The 27,362-nt window shown below is 33.5% G+C and overlaps 1 protein-coding gene across 5 annotated transcripts in view; it reads right to left on the reverse strand.

Moving 5' to 3' along the window:
• Positions 1-822: 822 nt before the first annotated feature.
• The window catches only part of TSC22D2 (TSC22 domain family member 2), a 49,757-nt gene continuing 23,217 nt past the window's right edge, over positions 823-27,362 (reverse strand). For 2 of the 5 annotated variants that reach the window (XM_059920110.1, XM_059920109.1), the window contains 2 exons: positions 3,504-3,555; positions 823-2,474 (listed from right to left, as the gene is read on the reverse strand). In XM_059920110.1, the coding sequence (XP_059776093.1) occupies positions 2,214-2,474; positions 3,504-3,555 (313 nt within the window). In that variant the 3' untranslated portion in view covers positions 823-2,213. Of the gene's footprint in view, positions 2,475-3,503; positions 3,556-7,612; positions 7,694-23,394; positions 23,532-27,362 lie in introns of those variants that run through there. The other 3 variants (XM_059920113.1, XM_059920111.1, XM_059920112.1) reach the window with 2 other exon arrangements.

The following is a 27,362-nucleotide window of genomic DNA, read 5'->3' on the forward strand; positions in this document are numbered from 1 at the left end:
CCAAAATTCATATTTTCACATAAACCCCAACCTTTTCTAATACGTTTTTTTCCACCTGTATTAAATATCACACTGTTCGCACTTGAGGGGTGCACCCGGTGAGCTTTTTGGTTAACATTCCAACGTGGAAGTTTCACTTTCTAGCTCACCTGGGATGGCTCTATTAAAAAATCTTACTCCATATCTTTAGGTTGCTTCTTCAAGCCTAAGTACTTAGTTCCTTTAGTTATTTCTATTAACATTAAAATTGCGTTTTTAGTGAATATATCCTGCAGCATAACTAGAATATAAAGTAATTGGAAATCCCATGTACACTCTGATTTTATGCATTTAGTTTGTGATTTATTTAAGTTTTAATTTTAGATAGATAAAGAACACTTACTTATCTTCTTTTAATGCAAAGACCTAACTATTGATTCTTATTAACTCCTGATTAGCTAGCTGGCTATAGATACAGAGCATGTTAATTTCTACAGGCACCTTTCTGAATTCAAGTAAAAGTTCTGGTAGACAAGGATTTCCTACTTAAATGTCATTGACATAATATGAATATTGAGTACAAATATTGCTCACCATTCTTGCATTCTTTAAATTATTTTACTTTGAAAATTTAAGAACCATCATTAAGTCATTAATAACATAGGTTTTCACTGAAGGAATATTTGGAACTCTGAAAATACAAATCTAATCAAATTAAATTTTGAACACATATAGAGCCAAATATTTCAACAAAACTGCAGTTTAATTTCAGAAAATGTGTTAAAATATATATTTATACATCAATTTCTGACATATACTTAATGTGTTAGTATACACAAAATGATGCTTTCTCTTGAAACTGTATTTATGAAATGTACATTTTAATTTAAATACTCAGTATACACTGCACTTAATCTGCATGTTGCATTTATTAAATACATTAAAATCTGCAATGTAACAAAACGTTTTCTGCATACGAAATTCAAAACACCATTTTAAATGAACAAAAAGATGGCTCACTTCATTATTTTTTTTTTTTTTTTTTTTAACAACTAGTGTATAGTACACTAGCTCAGCTCCACCATACTACCTGTTCGTTCTTTTTTATTTGACATTGTTCACAGACTAGTACATATTACAATAAGAGTGCTGGATAAAAACATGAGGTACGAAAGTGGTTCAAAGATTATAGGTCATGCAGATCATGCTAGACAGCAAAGAAAATTGTGACCGAGAGAACACTAAATAAAAATACATAAAGAATGTGCATTATAAAAAAAAAAAAAAAAAAAAAAACAAAACAAAACAAAAAAAACCTCCATTACACAGCTTTGCTTCTTTGGTTACAAAGTAGGTTGAACAATTTCACAGCTTTTTATTCCCACCCGAAAAAAAAGTCATACGAAATGTCAAAAAGCAGAGGAATCGTGGCAATTTCTCTATTAGAAAGTAGAAACAAATGAACAAAGTTTTCTTCATCAAAATAGCCCAATTATTTATTATATCACAATAACTGGTGACTACCTGTACAGTTGCACTATGTTCTTCATACTTACACTATACAAAATTTACATTCAAGCTGGGTCTTTACTACTGAAAATAAATACCGAAGGTAAATTGCCATTAGTGTTAGAAATATGCCAGGATTCTTTTGTTCAATTATTGCCTAAACGTTTCATCTATTAAATGCAATCCTGTCTTTCAATTCCTTTACTGATACTTATAATTATTCAAAAAAATTAAAAAAGTTCTGTGACATTGTTCATGTACATTATGAAAATAGCAGCCCTGTAATAAATAAAACACAAATAAATGAAAACTTATGTAGGCAAATGTTACTGATATTGAAAGAAAAGTGGCTCTTTAGATGAACTGTTATTTATAATGCGATAGGAAGGCTCAGGGTAAATCCGTGGATAATAGGAAACATGGGAGAGCCACCAAAGCTCTTAAAAGACCCCACTCGTGCGCACCAGGTAAAACGCTAACTTTGCTCTCTTTAATACACCCCATCTATTATTCTCCCTGTGTACTGATGACATAAACTGGACATCAACAGCACTGCATGACATCTCAAAGAGAGGAAAAGCTCTTGCAGAATGATTGTCTAATACTGAAAAGGCCAAACACACAACTGAAGCATGGCTACTTGCTTTCGTATAAAGTGGAAAGAACACCAGTGGCACACAAGGATAGATTGCTTTCAGTTTTTTTCTTAATGAGGCAAGAAAGCTTTATGCTGAGGACACATTCGGCTGCTGCGGAGGCTGCGTTGGCTGCGGAGGCTGTGCTATCACTGCTTGCTGTTGAGAAGTGCTACCAGCATTGGCCTGTTGGGCTGGGAGTTGGGATAACTGATCATTGTTTGAAAGAGATTTTAACAGTGCATTTTCTCGTTCAAGTAAAGAGTTTCTTTCAACTAATTCTTTTATTTGTTCCTTTAGAACTTCCACTTCTTCTCTTACTGCATACATCAAATGGCTTTTCACCAGATCCTGTGAAGAACAAAATTAGGAATGTCAAAAAGAGTGAAAGGGAAAGGAGTTGCTATTTGGTTCTAGCCTACCTGGTGCCTTATAAACATTAGGCAGTTTTATATTTATATAGTTTTACATAGTTTATATTTATACTATAAATATAGTTTATTTAAACTACATTTATATAGTTTTCCTGCTCTTGCTTTTAATGTTTCTACTGTTTCCTGACTGACACTAAGGAAGATGGGGTGGAAAAATCTAGTTCCCAACTAGGGCAGAAAGCCCAGGATTTTATTTTCAAAGTTTGGAGTGATTTCAAAAAATACCAGCTCCTTAAATTGTCAATTAATATAAGCTTAGAATTAAAAAAAAAAGTTTAAAATCATATATTCAGACGTCAGATGAAGAGAACAAAGGATATTAAACTGTCTGATAATAAACTAGTTATAGTACTGCTTTAAGAGATGAAGTGACCTGCAATTTCCAACTTTAAAACCTCAGGATTAAAAAAAAAAAAAATTGAGACCAATGGCCTTTATTTATAATCTATCTATGGTTTTAATAACTTGAATCAAAATATTTTAAATAATATGAGTAGAATATCTTTAAGAAAACCAAAAAATTGATAGTAATAGCAGAAATCAGAATCAGAATCAACAGAAACAAGTCTATTAATTAAAGCTGAGTAAAACAGTCACTGTAAATAACCAAAGGATGGAAAAGATTTCCAGCTGAAGTTTTCATTTTAATAGTCTTCTGTCTCTAAATTATTTTTGATGCCGAGATATTTAGGGGATCAAATGCATGTTGATTATGTATATTCCCAAAAATGGCATGAAATGTAATATGTTCAAGGGGAACAGGAGAAATATCTATTCCACTGGTATTTCTAGACTAAAAATTCTCAACATTCTAGCATTTTCAACCAAATCTCATTATCAAAAAATACACTTTGGTCATCTTGGTTTAAAGGAATTAGGTATTTGCTTTTTAGAATTGATAAAACCCAACAATCTCTGAAATGAGAGGACATAAAGTTTTACTTACCATCGCTTGTTCTATTTTGTTGTCAATGGCTACACCACCTCCCCCAGATGCACTGGAAAAAATTAGAATATTTCATTAAATTATTCTAAAAAATGTAAGCTCCCTTCCAACTCTTAAAATAATTAAAAACAATTGTGTTTTACTTAAAACCAAAAATAGTAATTTAAAGTAGACTATTAGTCTATTCTCACAATTTCATACTCAGAGCTCTCGTTTTGAAAATGATCTCAATAAACAGATGGCTTGTAAAAATCTTTGTAGTTTCAATATTTCTAATTTGCCAATGACATACATATGCTACTTTAAAAAGTAACTCCCAATTCTATTCAGGAGTTCTCAATTCAGTGAACTTAAGATACATTTTGAATGAACAGTACCCTCTCCACATCTCTTCATTTACCAACTATATATTCTAATTACCTTTCATGTGGAAATTCCAGTGGTTACTTATTGCATTAAATTCAGATGATGATTTTTCTACTATAGATTTTATATTTTAATGTCTGGTTTTTAAATTTTAAAAACTGGCTTATAAAAACGATTCAGAGGGCTTTTGGGCAAGCAGTACTTGCAGGGTTGGTTAACAAGGAGCTCAACATTCTGGCAGACCTGTATGCTTTGACTGTAGTTTACCAGCTGGCAAAAATCACCTTACTAAGGTATGTGGTTTAGACCAATTTTTCCTAGAAAAAATTGGAAATAGTCTAGCTGGTAAGTACATCCCAAGTTTAAATATCACCTTAGCATTTCTGTGATAATGACACAGGAGGCTGAATAATTGTTCTCTTTGGCAGTTTATATTTTCCCATGTATATAGCAAGGATCTATATCCTTTTCTTGGTGTTTTTGTAAACTTTAAAGAATAGTTATTAGATTTTCTTTTAAATATAAATTGGATATGTTAATCTACTGTATCAATACAAAAGAGGTCTTCAAACCATTTTTATACAAAACTTTTACTACATACTCTTCATTTAGTATGTAGTGCTAAATTTAGGTGCTAATATATCTGAAGACTATTTTGCTTTAGATGATGTGGACCCTCAATGTTCTATCAGACTGAACCTCAGAAATATCCTGTCTGATGTAGTGGTGCCTTTTTTTATTATAATCTAAGTAGATCTGGTTATAATCCTGGTTCTGCTACTCAGTATTCAACTATTTAACTTCCCTGGACCTCAGTTTCCTAATCTGTAAAATGAAGGGGCTGGTGTCAATGCCTCAGTGGACTTTGAACTTTTAAATCCTGAGTCAATGTGTGGAAAACACTAAGCTTGTTTATCTGAGCATTAACCACATTAATTACAGATACTACTTCACTTCTTGCTGCTGTTGCTAAGATGAAAAGGGGCTTCTGTATACCTAATAACTGGAAAGGATATATAGATCATTAATAAATACTTATATATGTTAGGCTTTAAATGCTTGTAGAGAGCAAAGTATGGCTTCAAGTAACTATAAACTACAGAACTGTATAAACTTTAATGTAAAGTTCAGTTCAGACACCATATAGATAAATTCACCAAACACTGGTCATAATTTGGCAAAAAAGATAGTGATAGGCATTTAGATTAGAATTTGCCTGAGAATCCTAGATTATACTTTATTTTTTACTTCTTTGTCAAGGAAAAAATGAAATAGTTTTAGTCATTTCATGACTTAAATACATTCAATTCTTTTAACACATCAGTTTTAAATAGAATATCTTAAATGCTAACTTTAACACCAGTTTTACATATTAATGAGCAAACAAAACAAAAAATCCAAATAAACCTCAAAAACCTTAAAAAAAGGTTTATTTCTTCTTCTTCTTTTTTGATAATTAAAACAAAACCTAGTCAGTTTCCAAACCATTCCCTCAGCTAAGGAACAATAATTAGCATCCTATTCTTTGCTGATATAATAACCTCTAGTCCTGACTCAGATCTCTTTTACTGCTACGGAGGAACAGGTTTGCAAAGTATAAATGGATCATGTTGAAGATATGTGTCTCTTAAAAGGTATTACTATTCCAATTTTGTTAAACACTGTACTTTAACAGAGTCAAATCATTCACAGATACAATTACTATCACTATAGTCACCTTTGGCCACTCTGAACGCTGTTATCAGGAATCCTACAACCTACTGCAGAGGTTCTCAAACTTTAGCATGTACCAGAGTCATCTAGATGTTTTATTAAAACACAGATTGCTGGGCTCCACCTTTCAGATTCAGTAGGTCTGGGGTCGGGCCCAGGAACTTGCATTTCTAACAAGTTTCCCAGTGATGCCAATTCTGCTGCCAGACAAATCATACTTTGAGAACCACTGGCTTAGAGATGAAAATTAGAAGAGAAATAATAAAAAAACACCTAACTCTACTTAAAAAATTTCTTAGCCTTGTATGCAAAACCCTTTACGACCTTGACCTCAGCCTTCTATGGTCTCCTTTCCTCTCATACCCCAGCTGGTATACTGTGTTATGGTCTTTCATAGCTATTTGCAGTCTGTGGAACATATGTCCTCTCAGGTTTCCGTGGCTTTGCAGAAACTGCTCCCTCAGCTGGAAACGCTCACAGTTCCAATTCACCTGGCTATCTTTAACTTGTTCCTTAAGATGCTCAGCGCTGCCTCTTCTGCAACACCTTCTGATTTCCTAAGGTAGAACCAAATATTCCATCCCTTTTGTGGTCCACTAAAATCATCACAAACTTTTTATAGTGCATAACCAGGAAATTCTGGCTCCTCCATATACCCACTGTGAATTCTAGGAAATTATTTAACCTTTCTAGACCTCTTTTTTTTTTTTTAATCTAAAATAAGGATTATATTTCCGAATCCACAAAACTCCTGTGAGGATTAAGTGAGTTTAAATAATACTACCACTGTTAACTCTATTAGACTGAGCTCCTTGAGGGAGGTGGATTATCTTATTCACCTCTGTGAAGAAGTGAACAGTGCTTGGCACATAAGAGCTCAAATGCATACTGAAAGAGTCAATATGATAGTAATTGGATTAGAAACGATTACTGGTTCATGTTAGGAAGCCAATACATTTTTTTGAGTTTGAATGAATCAGTAGCTCTCCATGTGTGGTCCCTGGACCAGGAGCCATCAGCCTCATCTGGGTACTTGTTAGAAATGTAAGTATTCGGGGTCCACTCAGACCTACTGAATTAGATACTTTTGAGGTGGGACCCAAGAAATCTATTTTAATAACTCCTCCAGGTAATTTGAAAGAAACTAAAGTTTGAGAACCACTGCTTTAAATAGCCTGATTTTTAATAAAGATACCAATATGGTAGTTTTAAATATAAACAAATAAGAATGTATTCTATTTCAAGATCCCAGAACATGGTTTAAGATTACTGTTTCAATGAGGGAAACAAGTTTTCTGTTGTGTTCAAAGTCAACATAGTGGTTTGGGCTTTATGCTCTTTTAAAATGAGAACTATCAGCCAAAGCAGAATGAATAATTTTCTTTCATTTGTTTCCCTGACCTAAAGTTATAGTATTAGGCCTTGTTTTCTTTCTTATTATTGTATTCACCACACTATAACTAGATGCTTAACCTGTTTCCGCACTTAAGTTCCTTAAGGGAAGGCTTCCTAAGACTTTGTAACTATTCTGTTAAACTACAGAGTGCTATATAAAAAGGGATAATTTTTAAAAATAAAGAAACTTTCTGTTACTATGGGTCTCTCTTTTAGAATAAAATTGTAACTGGATTAGCATTTACTAGATGAATAAAAAACTGTGGGTATGGAGGGAACGGACAGAAATACAGAACTATGGGAAAAAAAAGAATGACTAAATGACTTTTTATGTAATGAATTTTCATTTACTGGAAGTGCGGCTCCTGAAAGAACCAAATGAGCTTGAATTTAGTGTTTAAATAAAGTAAATTACAATCACATTCCTAAGAAAAGTAAAACTTAAAAGTATCAATGGTACACCAAGCTAGATTGGATTTCCATGCTGTTCATCTTTTAGTTCATCCCAACTGGCTCCCCACCACAGCTTTTCTTCCCAGGCCTGCTTACTCTCATCACAATAGATTACTTGCAATCTCACTGAGAAGACAAGAGGCCAGATAGGAACCTCTGCTCCGGCATCACAAGTTTCTTACATTTGCATCCTTCTTAAAAGGCTAACTGTTTCATCCATGCTCTCAGCTCAGTGACTCTGCAAATCATCCCGTCTTGCCTCTCTAAAAATTAAAACCAGTGAGGGCACAGTTAGGCTAACTTGATCTCACATTTAAGAAAAATTTTTTATGAGAAATCAACTTTTTTCTTTATTAATGTGGACAGAGACATCATGGCTACTGTTTAAGATAAAAATAGTGCAAATTTCTTCTCTATTACATTTTGGCTACGTTGTCTTTCTTCTCCTTTCTCCTCAATACAAATGCTTATTAAAAAAAAAAATTATTTATTTACTTATTGGCCACAACCGCACAGCATGTGGGATCTTAGTTCCCTGAGCAGGGATCCAACCTGTGCCCCCTGCAGTGGAAGCGCTGAGTCTTAACCACTGGACCTCCAGGGAAATCCCACAAATGCTTATTAACAGAGCAACAGGGTAGAGGGAAAGAACACAAACGACTGCCCACTTCATGGCAGCACACACCGCTTAAGTGAGTCTTTACTACAAGCCTGAGCAACACTCTCACTTTACAGTTGAGGAAACTGAAGCCAAGTATTCAGACACAACCCTAGGGAGAGGATTAAAACCTAACCTAATTAATGTCAAAACATATGCTTTTCCTATCATAACAGTCAGATTGTGAAAGGAAGAAAGCAACTATCTATAATGACCTCAAAGAAATCCAGCATTGTGTACATTGTGAAAAGTGCTTTAACCAAGCACCAAATGTTAGTTGTCAAACCATAACCGTGGATCCAAAGATTAAACTATGTTCATAATATGCCATTTATCTTATCTAGCATATTCCTAGAAGAGGTTCAGCTCTGAGAAAAGACTTCTTAGAAAAGGGACTTGCTCAGTGATCTTTAGACAGCCAGTATAGTTCACCTATTGGCTAAGGACTAAAACGTTCTTTTGGTTTGTTAGAAAGATGAAGATATCTTAAGATTATATGGATCTATATGCAGAATATTATAAAAAAAAAATTTACCTTGCTTTACTCCAAGACCCTCCTAACTTTCTCTGTTGAATCACAACACAATTAAAAATCCACTACAGGAATCCCCCAAATTACAAAATAAAATGTTTTGTGATGAGAACTTATTTGAGTTGGCAAATCTCGTATATCAATACTTATGTTAAAGCTCCCTTACCCAGACCAGGTAAAATCAATTCTTCTTAAACTTACAAGTTGAAGCTACAATCTTTCTTGGAGGCCAGTCCTCAGGAATCAGGTACTGTTTCCAGTAAATCATCTACAACCTTAATCCCCTTGCCCTGCTGCAATAAGCTCTATAACATCATTAGTGTTAAAAATGCTTTAATTCTAATCTGGGCAACATTTTGCCTCTTCTCTAAGAAATGTATGTTTTGCTTTATAGAAAGAAACTGTTAAGTCACTGATTGCAAAAAAATAAATCTAATGAATCTACAGCTCAGCAAGCCTATCAAGGTTAAAAAGAAAAAAATCCATCACCCTTCTGTAAGATGAATTTAAAAAACATTTACACTTTAACACAATTTAAGAGCAAATAACAATCCTCCTTCCAAAAAAGAGCCTAAATAGATAAAAATCATGTAGACAATCTCTGGCCAAATGCAAACCTCTGTGGTTAAGAATAAAACTATTAGACAAAGTTAACAGTAAATTAAGCTAAGAACTCAAAATTGTACATATTCTAATTATTAACCGTAAGTTCTACCAATGTAAAAACAACCTGTTTAATTTCATGATTTAAAAACTCACAAAAAGGCCCCATGGAGATTTTTATTATCAGTAACACAAAATAAGTGATTTTTGTGGATGATAAAAGCTATTATTCATGCTAAACAAGCAGGGAAAATGGCTACTCACAAAACTAAATGTTATTATTTGCTCAAGTAACCAATCTTACTGTGAAAAAAGCTTTTACCAAGGAACTACTAAAAACTGAGCTAAATACTTATATAAAGATTGATATTTGTTTTTATCATCTATAAAAACTTTGCTCACCAATGCCCTCAGCATATTTCACATTCATCTAATTAATTTCAGGTCAAAATCCTGACCAGAAAAGAATATTTAAAAAGAGGAAAAAAGGACACATGCTGTGGATTATACCAATGTCAATTTCCTGGCTTCAGGTATTATACTATAGCCATGCAAGATGTTATCACTGGGGGAGAACTGGGTAAAGGGGTACATGAGACCTCTCTGCACTTTTTTTTTTTTTGCAACTTATTAATCTATAATTACTCAAAATAAAACTTTTAAAAAATATACATATACATGGTAAAGAATAAATTCAGAGAGTATACACAAAAAAGTATACCATCAATACAAAGTCCCTCTCCTACCTCAGACCCCCTTTGTCCAGAGTCAACCATATCATCTGTATTAATGACCTTAAAAAAGCCTATTTAGGAAGAATTTCTTTACTATTTTGGAGAGGAGTAGGAGAGGACTTTCTAACTATATGCCTCAAAATATATATATAAAGCATCTTAGGGCTTCCCTGGTGGCGCAGTGGTTGAGAGTCTGCCTGCCAATGCAGGGCACACGGGTTCGAGCCCCGGTCTGGGAAGATCCCACATGCCGCGGAGCAACTAGGCCCGTGAGCCACAATTGCTGAGCCTGCGCGTCTGGAGCCTGTGCTCCGCAACAAGAGAGGCCGCGACAGTGAGAGGCCCGCGCACCGCGATGAAGAGTGGCCCCCACTTGCCACAAGTAGAGAAAGCCCTCTCACAGAAACGAAGACCCAACACAGCCATAAATAAATAAATAAATAAAAATTAAAAAAAAAAAAAAAAAAAAAGAAACTGTAGGAGGATAAATGTTTGTGTAAAAAAAAAAAAAAAGAAACGAAGACCCAACACAGCCATAAATAAATAATTAAAAAAAATAAAAAAGCATCTTTAATAATTTCCCTAAAATATAAAGTACTTCTAGGAATCTGCAAGACAAGAAGCCCAAATAGAAACACGGGTAGAATTCACATGAACATTCACAAGACATGAAAAAATACTCAACATCTCATTCATAATAAAAATAGAGATTAAAACTATAATGTGATATTATTTCCCTAAACAGACTGGCAAACATACTAAAATTTAATACATAGTTAGTGAGGCTGTGGGAAAATGGGCCTTCTCTTCAGTGCTGGTGCAAAGTGGTATAATGGTATAACCCTTATAGAGAGCAATTTGGTTATATCTAATAAATTTTACACACAACACACCATTCACTCTTTGAGCCAGCAATCCTAAAAGTGGGAATTTATCCTATAGATATTTTTGCATACATAGGAAATAATGTATTTACAAAACTACTCATTACAACACTTGATAACAGCAGGCTTTTGATTAGCAATAGGGAAGGGGTTAAATAAATCACAGTATAGTCATCCATTCAATTTAATACTAGCCATTTATTAAAAAATACCTACAAGGATGCTTTTCTGTGTACTGATATGGAAACAATGTATCTTGAAGATCCTTAAAGGTAAAGGTACAGATGTGTGTATATTATCATTTGTGTGAAGAGGGAGATAATATACATTGTATTTGCTTGTATATACAATAAAGAGACTAGAAGGACACATACACTAAGAAAGTGCTTATCTGTTTAGTTAAGTGCTTATCTGGAAGGCAGGCAGAAGGGGAACAAGGATAGAAGACTACTTTCTCTACACTTTGAAGAATACTGAAAAACACATTCCAAAATGAAAATGACTCATGAAGGAGTTATTTCCCTGTACAGTGTGAACTCAAGACATGACAAATGGCAGACAGGAAACAAGAAAGGAAGAAAGGGAAGAGGATCAACAACTCCACTTGTATTTGGAACTATTTCCTTCTGAAAGATTAGGTCCTATGTTTAACATACAAAATAACAATCAATATAAATAACATTTCTGATTTGTAAAATTTATTTCCTTAGCTTAGGGTGAATTAAAATCACTTAAAAATATGGTGTAAATAATGTTTATAACTCCCAGTATAGTTATTTCTGTTCAAAGTGACGCTAGTAAGTAAATAGTAAAAGTCTCTCCAATAAATATCTAAGATACAATAGGCTACATAACCTTACACAATGTTGCATTAAAAATGAATTCCAAAGAAGGTACAGATAAGATTAATACTAAGTTTACCTTCTTCCAGATCTCTTTACACTTCAAAGTTATGATATTTTGGCAGAATTATTTTAGTATTTGGTAGTAAAATTCTGATATAATTATGTTTTTTTTTTTTTCTTGAAGAGCTACTCTAAGGAAACAACTTAAAAACTAGCCAAACTAAACATTTTTTTTCTGTTAAAACAGTCAAGATGGAAGATGTAAAAATTTAGTCTGGAAAAACTGGAGACTTATACAAAAGTAAAATAGCACAGCAATTTTACCATTACAGGCCAAACAGTCCAATAAACTCAGCAAGTTTGTTTAATATTCTATTACCTCAAGTTAAATACTTAAATGTAATAAGAACATGGAATCATATCTACTTAAGATAAATGAGCTTATACACTAGTTAGTTATTTCTTATTAGACTAACATTAGGCAAGCTTTGACACAACGAAAAAGTTATTTCCTTCCTCTGAGTCAGATTGAAAAACAAAAGGGTGTGAGAAAGGGGTAGGAGGAGGGGGTGGCATTTTCCCCAATGTTGGAGTGCTTACATTTAGAGCAGACTCTCTTGAAAGAGATTTCATTTTACTGTTTACACAGCAGCAACAGGTAATTTGATGATAGCGTAATTATGGGGGAGTGAAGGATACATAACCAAGGGGCTTAAGTCCAAATTACAAATTTGACACTATAGTCTTGGCTACTTTAATTTGCTTCCTGGAGACTGGGAAAACAGTATTATGATTGACAATTACCTAGACTGAGATGTACACTGGTACCTGAGAGTAAAAAAAAGGAGAGGGATTAGAAAGGAATTTTGCCAACTGATGTCTAGTTCAGAATAACTGACAAAAACCTAAATAACATAGTTATATTGAAAAGTAATATAGTGGATGTATTGATAGTTTCATATATTCATTCTAGATATTCTAAAACCACTCCTTTAGTCTGCTGGGATAGAAGCTGATGGTTAACCAACTTCTAAAAACATCAGAATTTATGGGACCTCCCTGATGGTACAGTGGTTAAGACTCCACCCTTCCAATGCAGGGGGCGAGGGTTCGATTCCTGGTCAGGGAATTAAGAACTCACATGCCACACGGCACAGCCAAAAAATAAAATTAAAAATAAATAAATAAAACATCAGAATTTAGCGATTAAAGTACTGTATACTTTAGTAAAAGATCTATGGTTTTCAATACTATTTTAAGGACTATCTGTCCTACGAACTACAAAAGTTTAATAGAAGAGAAAAATTCAATGAAAATTCTTAATATGAATGAAGACATTAAAAACACATGAGTTCAAATTTCTCCAGCTGTGTTAGGAAAAGGATAAAGATTAAGAAAAAGCCTTCCAGGGAAAGGACTATGTTTAACAGCCATTTTGTAGTTAAGATCAGTTCTCCTTTAAAAGGTTAACAATATAGTATTCCTTCCCTTTGACTATGAGGAAATCACAGCACTTTCACCACCTAAGGAAATGTTCATGGTGTAAGTATATAAAAATGAACAAAACTGGAGAAAGAACATAATAAAATAGAATGTCAAGGGACACCAAGGGGGGAAAGTGGCGGGGGGTGGTGGTGGTGGTGGTGGGATGAATTGGGAGATTGGGATTGACATGTATACACTGCTGTGTATAAAATGGATAACTAATAAGAACCTGCTGCATAAAAAAATAAATAAGTAAAATAAAATTCAAAGAGAAAAAAGAATGTCAAGGGAAATAAAAACAAAAACGTAAAGCTCTTAAGATTTGCATTTCATTTCAGAGACCAACAAGCACTGAATAAATTTTCACTTGGCAGTGGGCCTATTATAAAAACAACCTATGTAGCTAAATTCATCTAACATTTCTAAAGTAACGCAGAATTCTTCAGCAATGACATACAAATGGGCCAAAGGGGGGAAAAATCAGGAACTAGTTTACTATAAATTTCTAATGCTAACCTTTACATTATCCCACCCCACTTCCTCCCAGTTCCAAATGCCTGCTCAACTTTTGAACTGGGTAGCCTAAACTCCTTTAAGACCCTCCATGGTTTACTTTTACTCCCTTTGTTCATACTGTTTCTCACTCTCTAAGTACTTCTGTGGAAACTCTACCATTCTTTTATAGATTTCAGCTCAAATATTTTCTCTTCTGTAAAGGCTTCTCTAACCCTTCCAGAAGTAGTATAGTAAGTCATGCTCCACACTACACTTATGGCACTAACCACATAGGCTATGTTTTAACAGTTGCATCTGTCTCCTACCAGACAAAGCTCTACTGGCTGTACAAAAATCTACCATGAGGCTGGCAGCCATTTAATAAAGAATGCCACAGATACTTGGACTCAAAAACTGTATACTTGGAATTTGAGTCCTAAATATATACTTGCTACTCTGGGCCCCCCTCCCCTTTTTTTTTTTAGCTATAACATGAGGTAGCTGTATTAGATCAAAGCCACTTCCTACACTTAATGGCAAAACTGACTTTTTCCAAGCACTCCTTGGTATTTAATAAACATGGGTAATGCTATTATTTTAACTAAACTCAATAAATAATTGGGGAAACATTCCTTAATCTCATTCTTCATTTTCAGTCTGAAACTACACTTGCCATATGTTCTTGCTGCCTAATATTAACATCTAATCCATATATCTAGGTAATCCAAATTCCTTTGGAAGTAACAGGTCATAAATCCTGAACAAACTTTTGCCTTTTATTTCCTAATAGCCAAATCTCAGTAACATTTACCTTTCTAGGTGACACTTTTGCTAAAAAAAAAAAAAAAGTTCCAATCTGTCGCCTCTGCACACGCCCAATACTCAACAAATACTGGGTGGAAGAACATGAAGTTAGATAGTGTCCACCAGTGGGAAGATCACTAGATGTGGAATTAGCAAATACACATTGCAACTTGGCCTCACCTCAGATTTGCTGTGTCCAGAGGTAAGTTATTCTCATTGGGCTTTTTTTCTTTCATCATTAGTTTTAGAGACTTTTTATGAAACTTAGTGTAACCACTCAAATGTGGTGTTTTGTGTATGTGTGTGTGTGTGTGGGGGGGGCAGGGTAGTGAGAAGGAAGGGTAGTAACACTCAAGACAGGTCTTAAAAAAGTTACCTAAGCAAGCAAAGGGGAATAAGGGATAGCAGGACACTGCCAAATGCTTGGTCACAGGGATTAAGCAAGGGAAAATGAAAGTTTTTATAACTGAAGCACCGAGAGTCTGTGAGAAATCAGAGGGATGATAAATGAGAGAGACTCATCTATAACAAAGAAAATGCCAAGGATGACTGCAGTTTTTAGCATGGAGCAACTAAGGAGTGGGGAAATGGTTAATGTGTCACAGGAAGATGGTTAGATTTCTTGAGGGATGGGGAGTGAGTGGCAGAGAAACCTGAGATGAAAATGAGAAATTTGAAGTTACATTTGGGACTTTTGAATTGAGACATCTGGGCTATAGATCATGGTGGAGAAATAAAGAAAGAAGGTTGAGAAATAAGGAATGGTTGCTAGCAATAGGCATCTAGAACTCTAATCGCTGGTGACGAGTCTAGATTTGAGAGTTATCAGAATGTGGTAGGTAGCTCAAATTGTGAGAGATGAGTTTGGTTAAAGAGTAAAGACAAATAAGGGCCAAAACACTGGAGGAGACTAGCAGGTAAAGAGTTGTAGAAGATGGGATGGGAAGAAACTACCCTTTCTTGGGAAAGCTAATTATTTCTTTTGCTGAATGGCCTCACATTTGCCTCTTCTTTCTCAAGCATTCCACGTTCTATTTTTTTTCAACTCAGCAGCTATTCTTGAACAAATCCTCTCAATCCCATTTCCATGATGAGGCCTAACCAAATGAGTCAAAATGAGACTATCCCCTTGAATATTAAATGCCAAATACCAGTGAAGAGCACGCAGATAATTTTTGCTCATGTTATAGCTAATCTCTTCATTTATGTCCATTTCTTGAAGATGCAGAGATATTATTTAAAATAGCTTTAAAGAAAAAACATAATTCTATGGACAATATACTTGACAAAGCAAAATTAGCCACTAGAGTTATCTGACTAAAACCCAGCTTTTGTTCCTAGGTTAATAATTAATCTTTCTTTGCCACCTTATGTCCCTTCCTAATCTGTCCCCAAAGTCCAAGGATAGTAATAAATGAAAATGGAGGTTATCAAGGAACTGTTTCAAAGTAGGGATAAACCCAGAAGAATAAAAGTATCATGAGGTTTTTTTAAAGAGATAGTTGCTTCATTAAGGGACAGCACCAAAGCATGGTCATTACCCTTCAATAAAATGAAGAGAATATTCTATCAGGGAAAAAAATCTGGTCTATTTTACTTTTAATAAATCAATGAATGTTTTGCATTTGCGATGTTTTAAAAATTTAGGTTGGTTTGGGTTTGAGCAAAGAATTCAATTGCTGATCTTCAACAAATACAAGAAAAGTATTGTGAAGAAATGCCCTAAAGAGTTAAAACTGTCTAGGTTATCACTTTACTACCACTTGGCCTAACTCTCTTTTGCTCTCTACTTCACTGTGGGGGTGAGACAGCTTACCTCTCAGCAGCTGCCGAAACAAAAGGCTGAATTCTAAAAGAGTAATAAAGTGGTTTAAGAATACAGGCTTTAGAATTAGACAAGCTGGTTTTAAAATCCCAACTCCACTACCTACTAATGAAGTGATCCTACCAAGTTAACATATTGAAACCATTTTCCTCATCTGTAAAATGGGGTCACGGTTGTACTACTTTAAAGGATTACTGTGAGGATTATATGAGACTTTTTACAATAGTAGACACTTAAAAAATTTTTGTTCCTTCTATTGTTTGGATCAATTTGGATTTTGACACTATATAAGGTCTACTATCCCAGTGTATCTTGGATTACAAATGAAGCAGTGACGTACAAATAAAAATTATGATTAGTATTAAGAAACAACCTTTGTATTTATGTCTCACCCAAATAAAGAAATAATCCTAGTTATGCTTTAAATTTACTTGATTTCTTTGTACTCAATCAAATGTTAAAGATTCAATGCAGTCACAAAATATATGCTAATAAAAATTGTTTGACTTGAGATTTAAACTTACATCTATTTATTAAGCACAGCATTCTGTGGATTGAACATTAGTAAAATTCTTATTGATCCTCGATAGAATCTCAAAATTTCATTGTTCAGAATATAAATAATCTTAACCTACTGGGGGAAATTTTTCCAAAGGCCACTGAGATATAACTAAATTGGTTTAATTCAACATAAAAACTTCCAAAAAACTGTTTAGCTAAAACTATCTCATGCCTTTCTTTAGTGTTACATGACATTACAACAATAAATATTACTAAAAACAACTCAAAGGAGTGGGATAAAGTGTTGTTTTGCTTCTAAACCACATTTACTCTAGTTGAGAATCACTGCTTTAGAATTACCTAACTCAAAAAGGAATTCTGGTATAGGACAATAAAGAAAAGTATAAAGTAGCAGTATTATAAAATCAAAAGGGTTATAAGGTTTTTTTACTCAAGGAGAACTGTACTCAGATACATACATTTTCAGTGGCAAAAAGTTTTTAACAGCTAACTACTTTTTCTCACTTCTTTCTTTCTTTATTTTGTTTTTTGGCCACTCAGCTTGAGGGATCTTAGTTCCCTAACCAGGGATTGAACCCGGGCCCCCCGGCAGTGAAAGCACCAAGTCCTAACTACTGGACCACCAAGGAATTCCCTACTTTTTCTCATTTCAATCTAAATCCACATCCTTGAATTATTCTAGGCAATAACAATTCTGTAAGATAGACATGGTTAATGGCAGAACTTCACAATAGTTTGTAGGCATCAATTTACATAAAAATTTTATGATGATTTCTAGACTTACATCATGACTTGAAATTTGTTAAATCAATTTAGATTCTAGAGATAAGAATGAAATGAAATGGGATGCTTTACCAACATAATCTTTGCTCTCTTCCTTTCTTGCCAACAGGCCCCATCCCTCTGACTCTTCCATAAATAATTCTGTTTTTGTTGTTTTCACTGAATGTTCTTCTCCCTTGAATTAAACCTTAAAGGCAGGAGTTGTGTCCATCTCAAGGGTCTACTTATTACAACACTCTGCATATAATTGATACTGAACATTTAATTGAAGAAAAAGATGGAATAAAACATACAGTATTTAATACATTATCTAATTATATTTTGTAAATTCAACATGTCAAGTTGAGCTTACTGTGCCAGGAAAAAGAGTTCAGAAATTAACCAGCTACTTAAACTATTAGAAACTAATTAAGGGTATCACTGGAACACAGTGAAAATGGGAAGACTTCCTGAGAATTTGTTTTTTTCCTCTCCCTGACAAACTCAGCTTAAATAAAAAGCCGATAAACCTTTTTGTGATGAAAGCATCTGATTGACTGTTTCTCACTGAGAAGGAAGAAAGTATAACATCTTTTTATATAATATAGGCAACTGAAGTAAGTAGAGAAACTAAGTTTGAGGAAAAGAAAAGTCAGAGCTCTATGGATTTTCAGGTTACTTCTGACAAAATTATGTCACTGAAACTTCGTTCCATGTATGGAACATGGTGATGACAAAGTCATAGTAGACTTTGTGGAAAATAAAGCGGACTTTAAAACCTCAATGATCTTTTGGATAAAAATCTTGACAAACGTCTTTTTACATTAGAATCATGGATTCAGGGGAAAATCTTTTTGTAAATCTAGTGAAGGCTTAATTGTATAATCACACTTCATAAATATCCATCTATGGGGTATTCTCCAATATCATTCTCTATAGACAGACAGAACTGAATCTAAAGGGAAAAAGTAAAAGAAACCAACAGCTATCCTGAAAGTGGAAAGAGGAGGCCAAAGACTTGCTGGTTTGGTCAAGTCACAGAAAGAAGACAACTCAAACTGTCATGTCTTTAAGCATGTGTCATGAACAAGTAAAACTTCTAAGTGAACTAGATCCAGGATTCTGAAGAAATTCAGATGTACTTCACTCTTTTTACACTGGTGGATCAAAGCACATATAAAGGAGTCCCATGAAACTCCTACATCATCACTAGAATCAATAATTTCGAAGAGGGGAAACATCCTTGCGATCTCTAAGATGTTAAGCAATGTCTCCTTATCCATTTTGAAAAAGAGCTTTAGAACTAAAACCGATGACTTAAGGCCATGAACTAGAACCCATATTCTTGATTATAGCAGATATGAAAACTAACAGAACTAACTAGAGAATATGCTCGGTTCAATGTTTCCATAGACTGTACTGCAGCTTACATTTTTACATGAACCTAATCTCTTTCCTAAATCTTTAAGTGATGGCAAGATATTTTTCTGCTTTACATTTTAGATTCTCTGCTGTACAGGAAGGGTTTATAAAAGGTTTAAACATGAAATGGAAAAACAAAGAAGACCAAGATGCTAAGATAAACATCACTGGAGGTGTTCAAAGGCTAGATGACAACTTGGAAGGTGTGTTGCAGACATGATTCAAGTATGAGACAAGTGGTTGGAATAAATGACCATTGAATTCCCCTCCAACTCAGATTTATAATTCTAGACTCAGAAGATTAACTCGGAGGTGGTATCAAATAAAAGGGCTTTGGCTCTGGAGTCATACCCAGGTTTGAATCCCAACTCCATCATTTTTACGATATGACCTCACACAAGTTATTTAGCATCTCCAAAGGGTAATAATAGGACCAGATGCTAGGATTCAGTGAGATAACACATGAATGTCTGGCACATGGTAAGCACTTAATACGTTAACTATGTCATCTGTATTAGTAAGGTATAGCAGCCTAAATCTAAGTGTCATAAAATACTCAAAGAATATTGCCTTAGGAGTTAGGTGATTTACTTTTTACAGCTGACTCTTGCTTTTTAAGGAAATACATTATCAAATAAACATAATCCCAGAGTTTACAGTTTAATGAAAGAGACAGACAAGTTAGAGGTGTGATAAATGCTCAGACAGGGCAAGATTATAGAGGGTGTTTTGGGAGCATATAATCAAGATCTAGGGTCAAGGAAAAATGTTTAGTAGAGGAAGTGCCACAGTTGGGTGGAGAAGAAAAGGATACACACACACAAATGTTCCAAGTAAAAAGAACAGCAGGTACAGTTAGCCACGTTAGAAAACTCAAATAATGAATGCCAGTTAGAAGTTTGTTGCAATTCCAATCAAGAAAGGACTGTGCCCTGAATAGATGATGAGAGAGATGAATATGCTGAAGAAATACTCAGGAGGTAGACATGGCAGCACTTTGTCATTAACTGGTTATGAAAGATCAGATAGCTATGAAAGTTGGCTGTGAAAAATCAGGGAAATTTGAACGTAAGGACAGATGCACAGGTAATGAGTTTGAGTGCCAAGTGCATATACATGGCTTCCTACAGCATATAGAGGACATCCAAAGCCATCTATATGCTCTTAGCATGATGAAGAATGGGTCTGGACACCATCCTGAGTATACCAATAATACTTAAAAGGACAAAAAGAAAGGAAAAGTCTGCCAAGGGGACTGAGAAGAAACAACCAGAGAGGTAGGAAGAAAAACTGGAAAGGACGGTTTCACAGATGTCGAAGTATCAGTCCAAAATTCAAAGCTTATATATATCAGTATAAGCTTTGTACAAATGGACAAATATTTGGAACACTAAAAACTATTTAAAAGCTACTTAACCATGATTGCAACTATTAATATCCATGCATATGTGCTCAAAGTCTGGAAGGGAATATGTAAACACTGAGACAACAATTGTGTTAAAACATGGATTAGGTGTAATTGTTCTTATTCTATTTCCCAAACTTCCATAGCTTAATTTTGAAAGGGTACATATATTACTACTAAAAAAGCTGGGGTGCAAATATATTATCTGAAAGGGGACTTTTAATATAGGATTCTCATATTCTGATGACCTATTATGTTGTTTGTATATTTTCAATCAAGTTTATACTTGACCTGCAGTCTATTTCAATTTAACTGAAGAAAAAAAATTCTTATAGTTTTACTTGTCTTTGTTTTAAGCAGTACTATTATTGTAGATTTACCTTTAAGCCATATTTAGACTCAGGAACTTTATTATAAACACTTAAAAACAGGGAAAAGGTTATAAGGTTTGGAGCTCATCTGAGGATAAAATTCAACCAATGAAAAGGATTTGCACAAAGTAGGTGGCTCAATAAAAAAATCCATTTCCCCCCCCCGCCAAATAAATTTTGCTGCAAAAATGTTTTAAAAGTAGGCATAAAAGAGGTTTCTTTATAGAATTATTCACAACTAAGGGCAAATGTGATGTGGCTTAGTAGGGGGTTTTACATGTGATTCATGTCCCTATCCCAAGAAACATTCGTGGCTTGAAGTAGCTTTTTAAAATGCTTCCAGTGTTTGCTATTTATAAATCCTAAATATTAAAGGGTGAATTCCTTAATGGTTACACTTAGTACAATACTATTCTAGTAAGTACTAAAACTTTTCTAATACATATATACTTGTTTATAATTATAAGCATTAAATTTTTTTTTAAGCATTAAATTTGAATGGAGGTTATTTTATAATACAATAAATGATTTTAGATAGTAAGCAACTTTCCAAATTTATTTTTTGGCAAGTGATTTAAAAGATGGTTTTATAATGAGGATGACCCATTGCTATTAATACTTAAGTTCAAAGGAAATCAAATTTATGTATTCACATCTTCATACAACATGAAATTTTCCCTTATCTTATCCTTCAAGTTTTCCAGGGTTACTCTTTATACCTGCATACCAATTGAGAGCCCAGGCTCCACTTAGAAAGCTAGATCTGAATCCTAGTTCTACCACTCAATGGCTATGTGACCCGAGAAAGTTACTTAATCTCTCTAGGCTTTCAATTTTCTTCTCTATAAACTGAGGCTATTGATAGTATCTATACTACTGCTGTGAACATTAAATGAGATAACATGTCAAAAATACTTACTATGGTATCATGCTAAGTATTTTTACTTAGCAGTCACTGACACACAGTAACCACTAAGTAGCAAAAAAAAAACAACTACTCTGTGGAGAAATCCAATCAACACTTGAGCACAGAGACAGACAGAATGCAATTTCTAAACTAAAAGCAATTAGGCTCTGATTTGTTCTATCAGTCTAATGGTCACTTACAATAAACTAGCCTTGGAAAAATTTCAGTAGGAGTTAACAGATCAGTGTATTCATTAAAAACTTTCTTCATAAGTCACATACTTGGGTGTCTAACAAGGCTTGTTCCTTAGACACAAACATTCACTAGCAATGTTACTCAACTGTTTTTGAAAACCTGGCAAATGCTCTGAACTTTTCACTGAAAACATACATAAAGTTCTATCCAAAATTCCACAGGCTTCAGGATCCCCTGAAGGCCACCCACTGACTACTAAATATGGATATCCTACTAAAGAAATTAGAACATACTTTCCTAACTACCAAAGTTATACAGATATATTGTAGAAAATAAAAAAATAAAAATGAAAAATATATATAGAATATGGGACAACAGTTTTGTTGTATTTCCTTCCAGACTACCATTGATTGTTATTACTGGTTTAAGAACCTTAAGTTTATATACAGAATATGATCAACACGAAGTCATGGAATACTATTATCTGAAATAATTTAGAATATTATTTAAAAGATAGAACAGGTATGTGTGTGTGTATAAGAGAATAACATATCTCTGGTTAAGAATAAGGTCAGAAATAGATATTGTAGCCTATTTAGATTATACTTTCAAATAACTTTGATAGACTTGTAGGATATGTGCACCATATTTTAATGAAAATATTAATTCTAATATTTTCTGTATAACCTTGGAAGTATAACTTAACCCAGATTCTTTTTCTTCATACACAAAATATGATGATCATCAGATTGAAGATTATGATATCCTAATCTAAACTGTATTATTCTGAGAGTCCCCCTACAAAATACAGCTGTGTAAAACAAAGCAAAATAAGAAAGTATACAAAACAAATTTGAAAATTTTTGCTTTCTAAGCAGAATACAGTTCTGAAAGGAAATGTTTTTTCAGGGCACACAAAAAATGTATATTGACTTCAAATATATCATTTTCATTTGATATTGTCATCTTAGGTGTTCTCAACTAGGAATTGAGAACATTTCTTTGGCTTTTATTTTTACAGACAGCAGGAAAAATGCCTTTTATTGAGAAAAATAAAATCCCACAAGCAATAAAACTATTTAAATTATATTTCATGGAGAAAATGGATGAAAATTTTTTTATAAAAATAAAAGATTAATATATTATTTCTCAAATATCTCTTGGGATATTAACTAGAAGGTATATGGGGCCCCTAACTATATTGTAAGCATCTACAGCAGATGCAATAGCAATATTTAAATAATCTTACTATAATATAGGATGTCACTTTATTTTTTAAACTGATTATTAAACACCACTGCAAAGACAGGGTCTTGAGCCTCATGAGACTCTGAAAGAATTACATACTCCAAGTATTTAAAATTCCAAGTTTTAACTTATATATTTAATACTATACTCTTAAGTTATACAATGTGCTCAGTTTGTTCATAAATATTCATCTCAATACAATAACATCAGGTATAATACATAAAATCTAATCCATTAAGTCTTACCAATTTATGACCTGATGAGACACTCTTGTGGACAACATTCAGTCCTTAGAAGCTAGAATAACCCTCCAACCATGTGAGGGCATCACAACTTTTAAACTTTCGGCTTTCGATCATTATTATGTCACATTCCTCCTCCGATGCTGAATTCTAAAAAAAATTCTAGCAAAGAGTTTAAGTAAATAAGTGTTTTAATCAAATAGCCTTTAGAAATCTTTTATAGCAAAGTTGTATGTTTTACCATGATTACACAACTGATATTTTGTACTTATGTTTTTTAATGTAAAATAATTTCATATTTGATATGGATACTTCAAACTTTAAATAACATGGACTTTCAGGCCATCAGAACACTTGTTAGTAGAGAGTCAAGTAGAAATGGAACCAATCAAAGGTTTAAGATCATGATCCAGAAATTATGATTTAACACCATAACTTGGTATAGACAGCTTTGTAGTCCTGCAGAATGGCACTTGAGTTCTACTGTTTGGTCCACATCCATATACGAATTTCTAGACTTATACAGCACAGGTGGCTGGATCAGTAATAATCTATATCAATTCATTTAAATGCTCAAGACAGCATTCAATTTTTATACCTAAATCCTAGTCTATCTCTATCATCCCCGATTTTAAAATTACAGAACATGATGGAAAGAATGAAATTTTATTATGTGTTTTATATAATAGATATAACAATGTATCCTATTCAGGAGTAATCCTACTGCTCATCTGCATATGGGCATGGAAGAAAATTGGGGGTGGGAGGATTTAATAATGGTAAAACTTACTTCCTTAAGAATATAATCTTACATTTATTAAATTTTTTAAAAAAGCTTTCAATTGGGCACCTATTTTAATCGCTGGAAGGTAATATTAATAACATTTTCTGTTTGATAAGAATGCTGATTTATATTTTTCGTTGCCAGTAATCCACAGAAAAGGCAACCCACATATTTATGGGCATATTTTTACCTACATTAACCCCCTAAATAAAATGGCATAATGGGGTAAGGGGGGGGGGGGGAAAGGAGGAGGCCCTTATTCAAGAAGATTAACATGTGCAAAGCTATAGAAAACTCAAAGACAGCATTGTAAAGGAAACTCTGCAGCCATCTCTCCAGAGATATTTGACCCAAATACAGGGGGATGGAGTTACGTTGTTATAGATTTTAACTTTTAAGGGAAATTTTCTATTAAATACACACGGTCATTTAAAAGTCTTCTATACAATCTGAAGATCTATTAGAATTTTTCCAATTTACAAATATAATCTTTCCAAACGTAATCTCACAACACATTTGACTTCAATAAAACCACACAACTACATTATAAGGCTGTGCTTTGAAAAGACAGTAATCACCTGGTGAAGGTAAAAATCCATATTTATTAGGATAAATAATAGTTTAAGGTTGTGGTCGTTTCATCAACATTATTACCAAAATGTTTTTAGAAAGTTTTTATGCAACTCGTCTCCTATCAACCAAAATACTACCATAATTTAAAAAACAAAAGAAGTTACTTTAATGATTTACTCTTTTGAGGGACAAGTCTCATGAGAAGATACAATACTTATTTAGCAAAGTAAATGCTTCCTGAGATATATCTATCAGTAATGCTGGTAATTTGCTTGTCTGTAAGGCTTTGATGAACTGGTCATTTAAAAGGCAGACTACTAGGTCCTTTGTTAAAGGACCTGCCAACAACAAGCACTGTTATGATAAATGCCTGGAAAAAGAAATCTTTGGAAGACAGAATTAAACCAGCCATATAAAGCAGACTTAGTTATTTTACTGTGAAGCTTATAAAAAAGATAATTTTAAGGGTGTGTGCACCATACAAACGTATAGGAAATTTAGGACGTAAGAGCTGTATACACTGAAAGTATGTAAAACTTCTGTACCAAATTTTTCCCGAGCATGCATTTTCAAAATTAGCTGTTACCGAGTAAAAGGCTCACAACTGAAGAGTTTCAATCACTAAATTCCAACATGTAGGAAATCCTTATTAAAAATCTGAAATAAAACTGAGTAACTGAAGTGCATGTGGATGAGTAACAGAGTTAAGATTAATTAGATATCCTTTAAAATTTAACTTAAAATTAGAATTCTCCTAAAAATGAATATTTAGTTAGAAAGCTGTTCTACTATATAAATCATAATCTTGAATCTCTGGCAAGATTGCTATCAAAAACAAATCTTGAACATTTCCTATAGATATCATTTCATTCTTCTTTAATTGCTGAGGAAAAAAAATCCCATTTAACTGAGAATGTGCTATTGAAAGTTCTTATAGTATAGTCCAGCAAGAACTAGGCTTAAGTTTACCATTATTTAGCTTATTTTATGGCAAACTTATATTAATAGAACAAAAGAGTGAGCACAGGGGCAAAGAGGTAGATGACTTGCAATTTCCAAGTCATTATTTGAAAACTGATATGTGAAATCAGACAAAGCTATACCTAAGTTCCTAAAGGAACTTGCTATTTGAATGAATGTGCTTAGCTTCTTTTGGTACAAAGTTTACACTTTTGTACCAAATGTGTAAAACACATTTCTCTAAAAAGTTTACTACACTGTTTTGAGAATTCTTAGACATTATATAGATCAATGTTTGCTTCTGTAAAGGTCAGAAATGCTTATTTTTTAATGGTGAAAAGGGGAAAATGGGGCAACCCTGCATGCCCCTGATAATTACATATAGTCTTTCCATATGTATTGGAGAAATGAGGCTAGAAATATCAAAGATAAACTTATAGAAAAAAATTAGCCCAAACGTACCTAACAGAATAAGAACACTGACAAACAGTGTTCCAAGAAACTCACATATAAAAAGACATACACAATTATAGGAAACTTGTACCTGTGGTTGAGCCAAGATATAATTTAAGACAATGATCAGTTATGTTAAAAACTTTAAAAAAAGATGTTTAGCATTTTATGTATTGTATCAAATGCACCTACTGGTGGAAGATATGCAAGAATTTCATTAATGCAGCTTTGAAAAAGAGCTCTAACACGATAGTGATAGATATTTTTAACAGATCATGTTTATTCACAAATGATTCATACTCTTCTTTCTTTCAAAAGGAGTAGAAACAAACAGCTTATAGAGAGGATACCAAAAAAAAAAAAAAAAAAAAGGAAATTGAAATTGGGGGTGGGAGAAGATAAAAATGGAAAAACAAAGTAAGCGGAAGCAAGTTGTGTGTTACTCAAATATATGCAATAAGGTCCTGCAGGCTTTGTTAACACAGAGCTATATATTTGACTTTGAGCTCTTGTTAGTAACAGTTAACATAAAAGAAATGTAACTGTTCGCAAAATTTAAAATATCATCACGTGTTACACCTAAGAGTTAACATCTAATTTCTTGAAACAAACTATGTTATGACCATCCCAGACATACATTTAGCAACATTTTCTGGACTAAGTTAGCAATATCTAAGAAACAGCTGCTGTAAATAAAGACAGAAATTTTCTGAAGATTAATGGTTAATAGTCACTGTGAATATGAGTGGGATTAGTCAGACACAATAACTCTTTTTCCCTTCCTGTTCTCCTTCTAACAGTGTGTAGGTCTAGAAAGAGAATACCTTCTTTATCTTGATATTACCACTAGTAGACATGTATTAATAGAAAGATGTTTTTGGCTTCCAGGACACAGGTTACAGCACCACTATTTCTGGGCCAAATATCACAATTAAAAACCAAAAAAAATACAATGAGCACCTTCCAAATTTTTTAGTATTTATAACCAAGGATCTTCAAACTTTGACAATAACCGGGAAACAAAACAGCATAAAAATGCTATTTCTTGAGGATATTTATCAATGAATACACATTCTAAATTATTACCACCTATTTACATTTACTTGTCAAATGTGGAAAATATTTTAGAAGTTGTCAAGTGAAGCCTAAACACAGAAGCTAATTTCTGGTAAGCAAATGCATTTAAATGCTCTATATCCATCACAAAAATCTAATACATTTCC

The sequence above is a fragment of the Balaenoptera ricei genome, chromosome 4, assembly GCF_028023285.1.
Source record: "Balaenoptera ricei isolate mBalRic1 chromosome 4, mBalRic1.hap2, whole genome shotgun sequence".
NCBI lineage: Eukaryota > Metazoa > Chordata > Mammalia > Artiodactyla > Balaenopteridae > Balaenoptera > Balaenoptera ricei.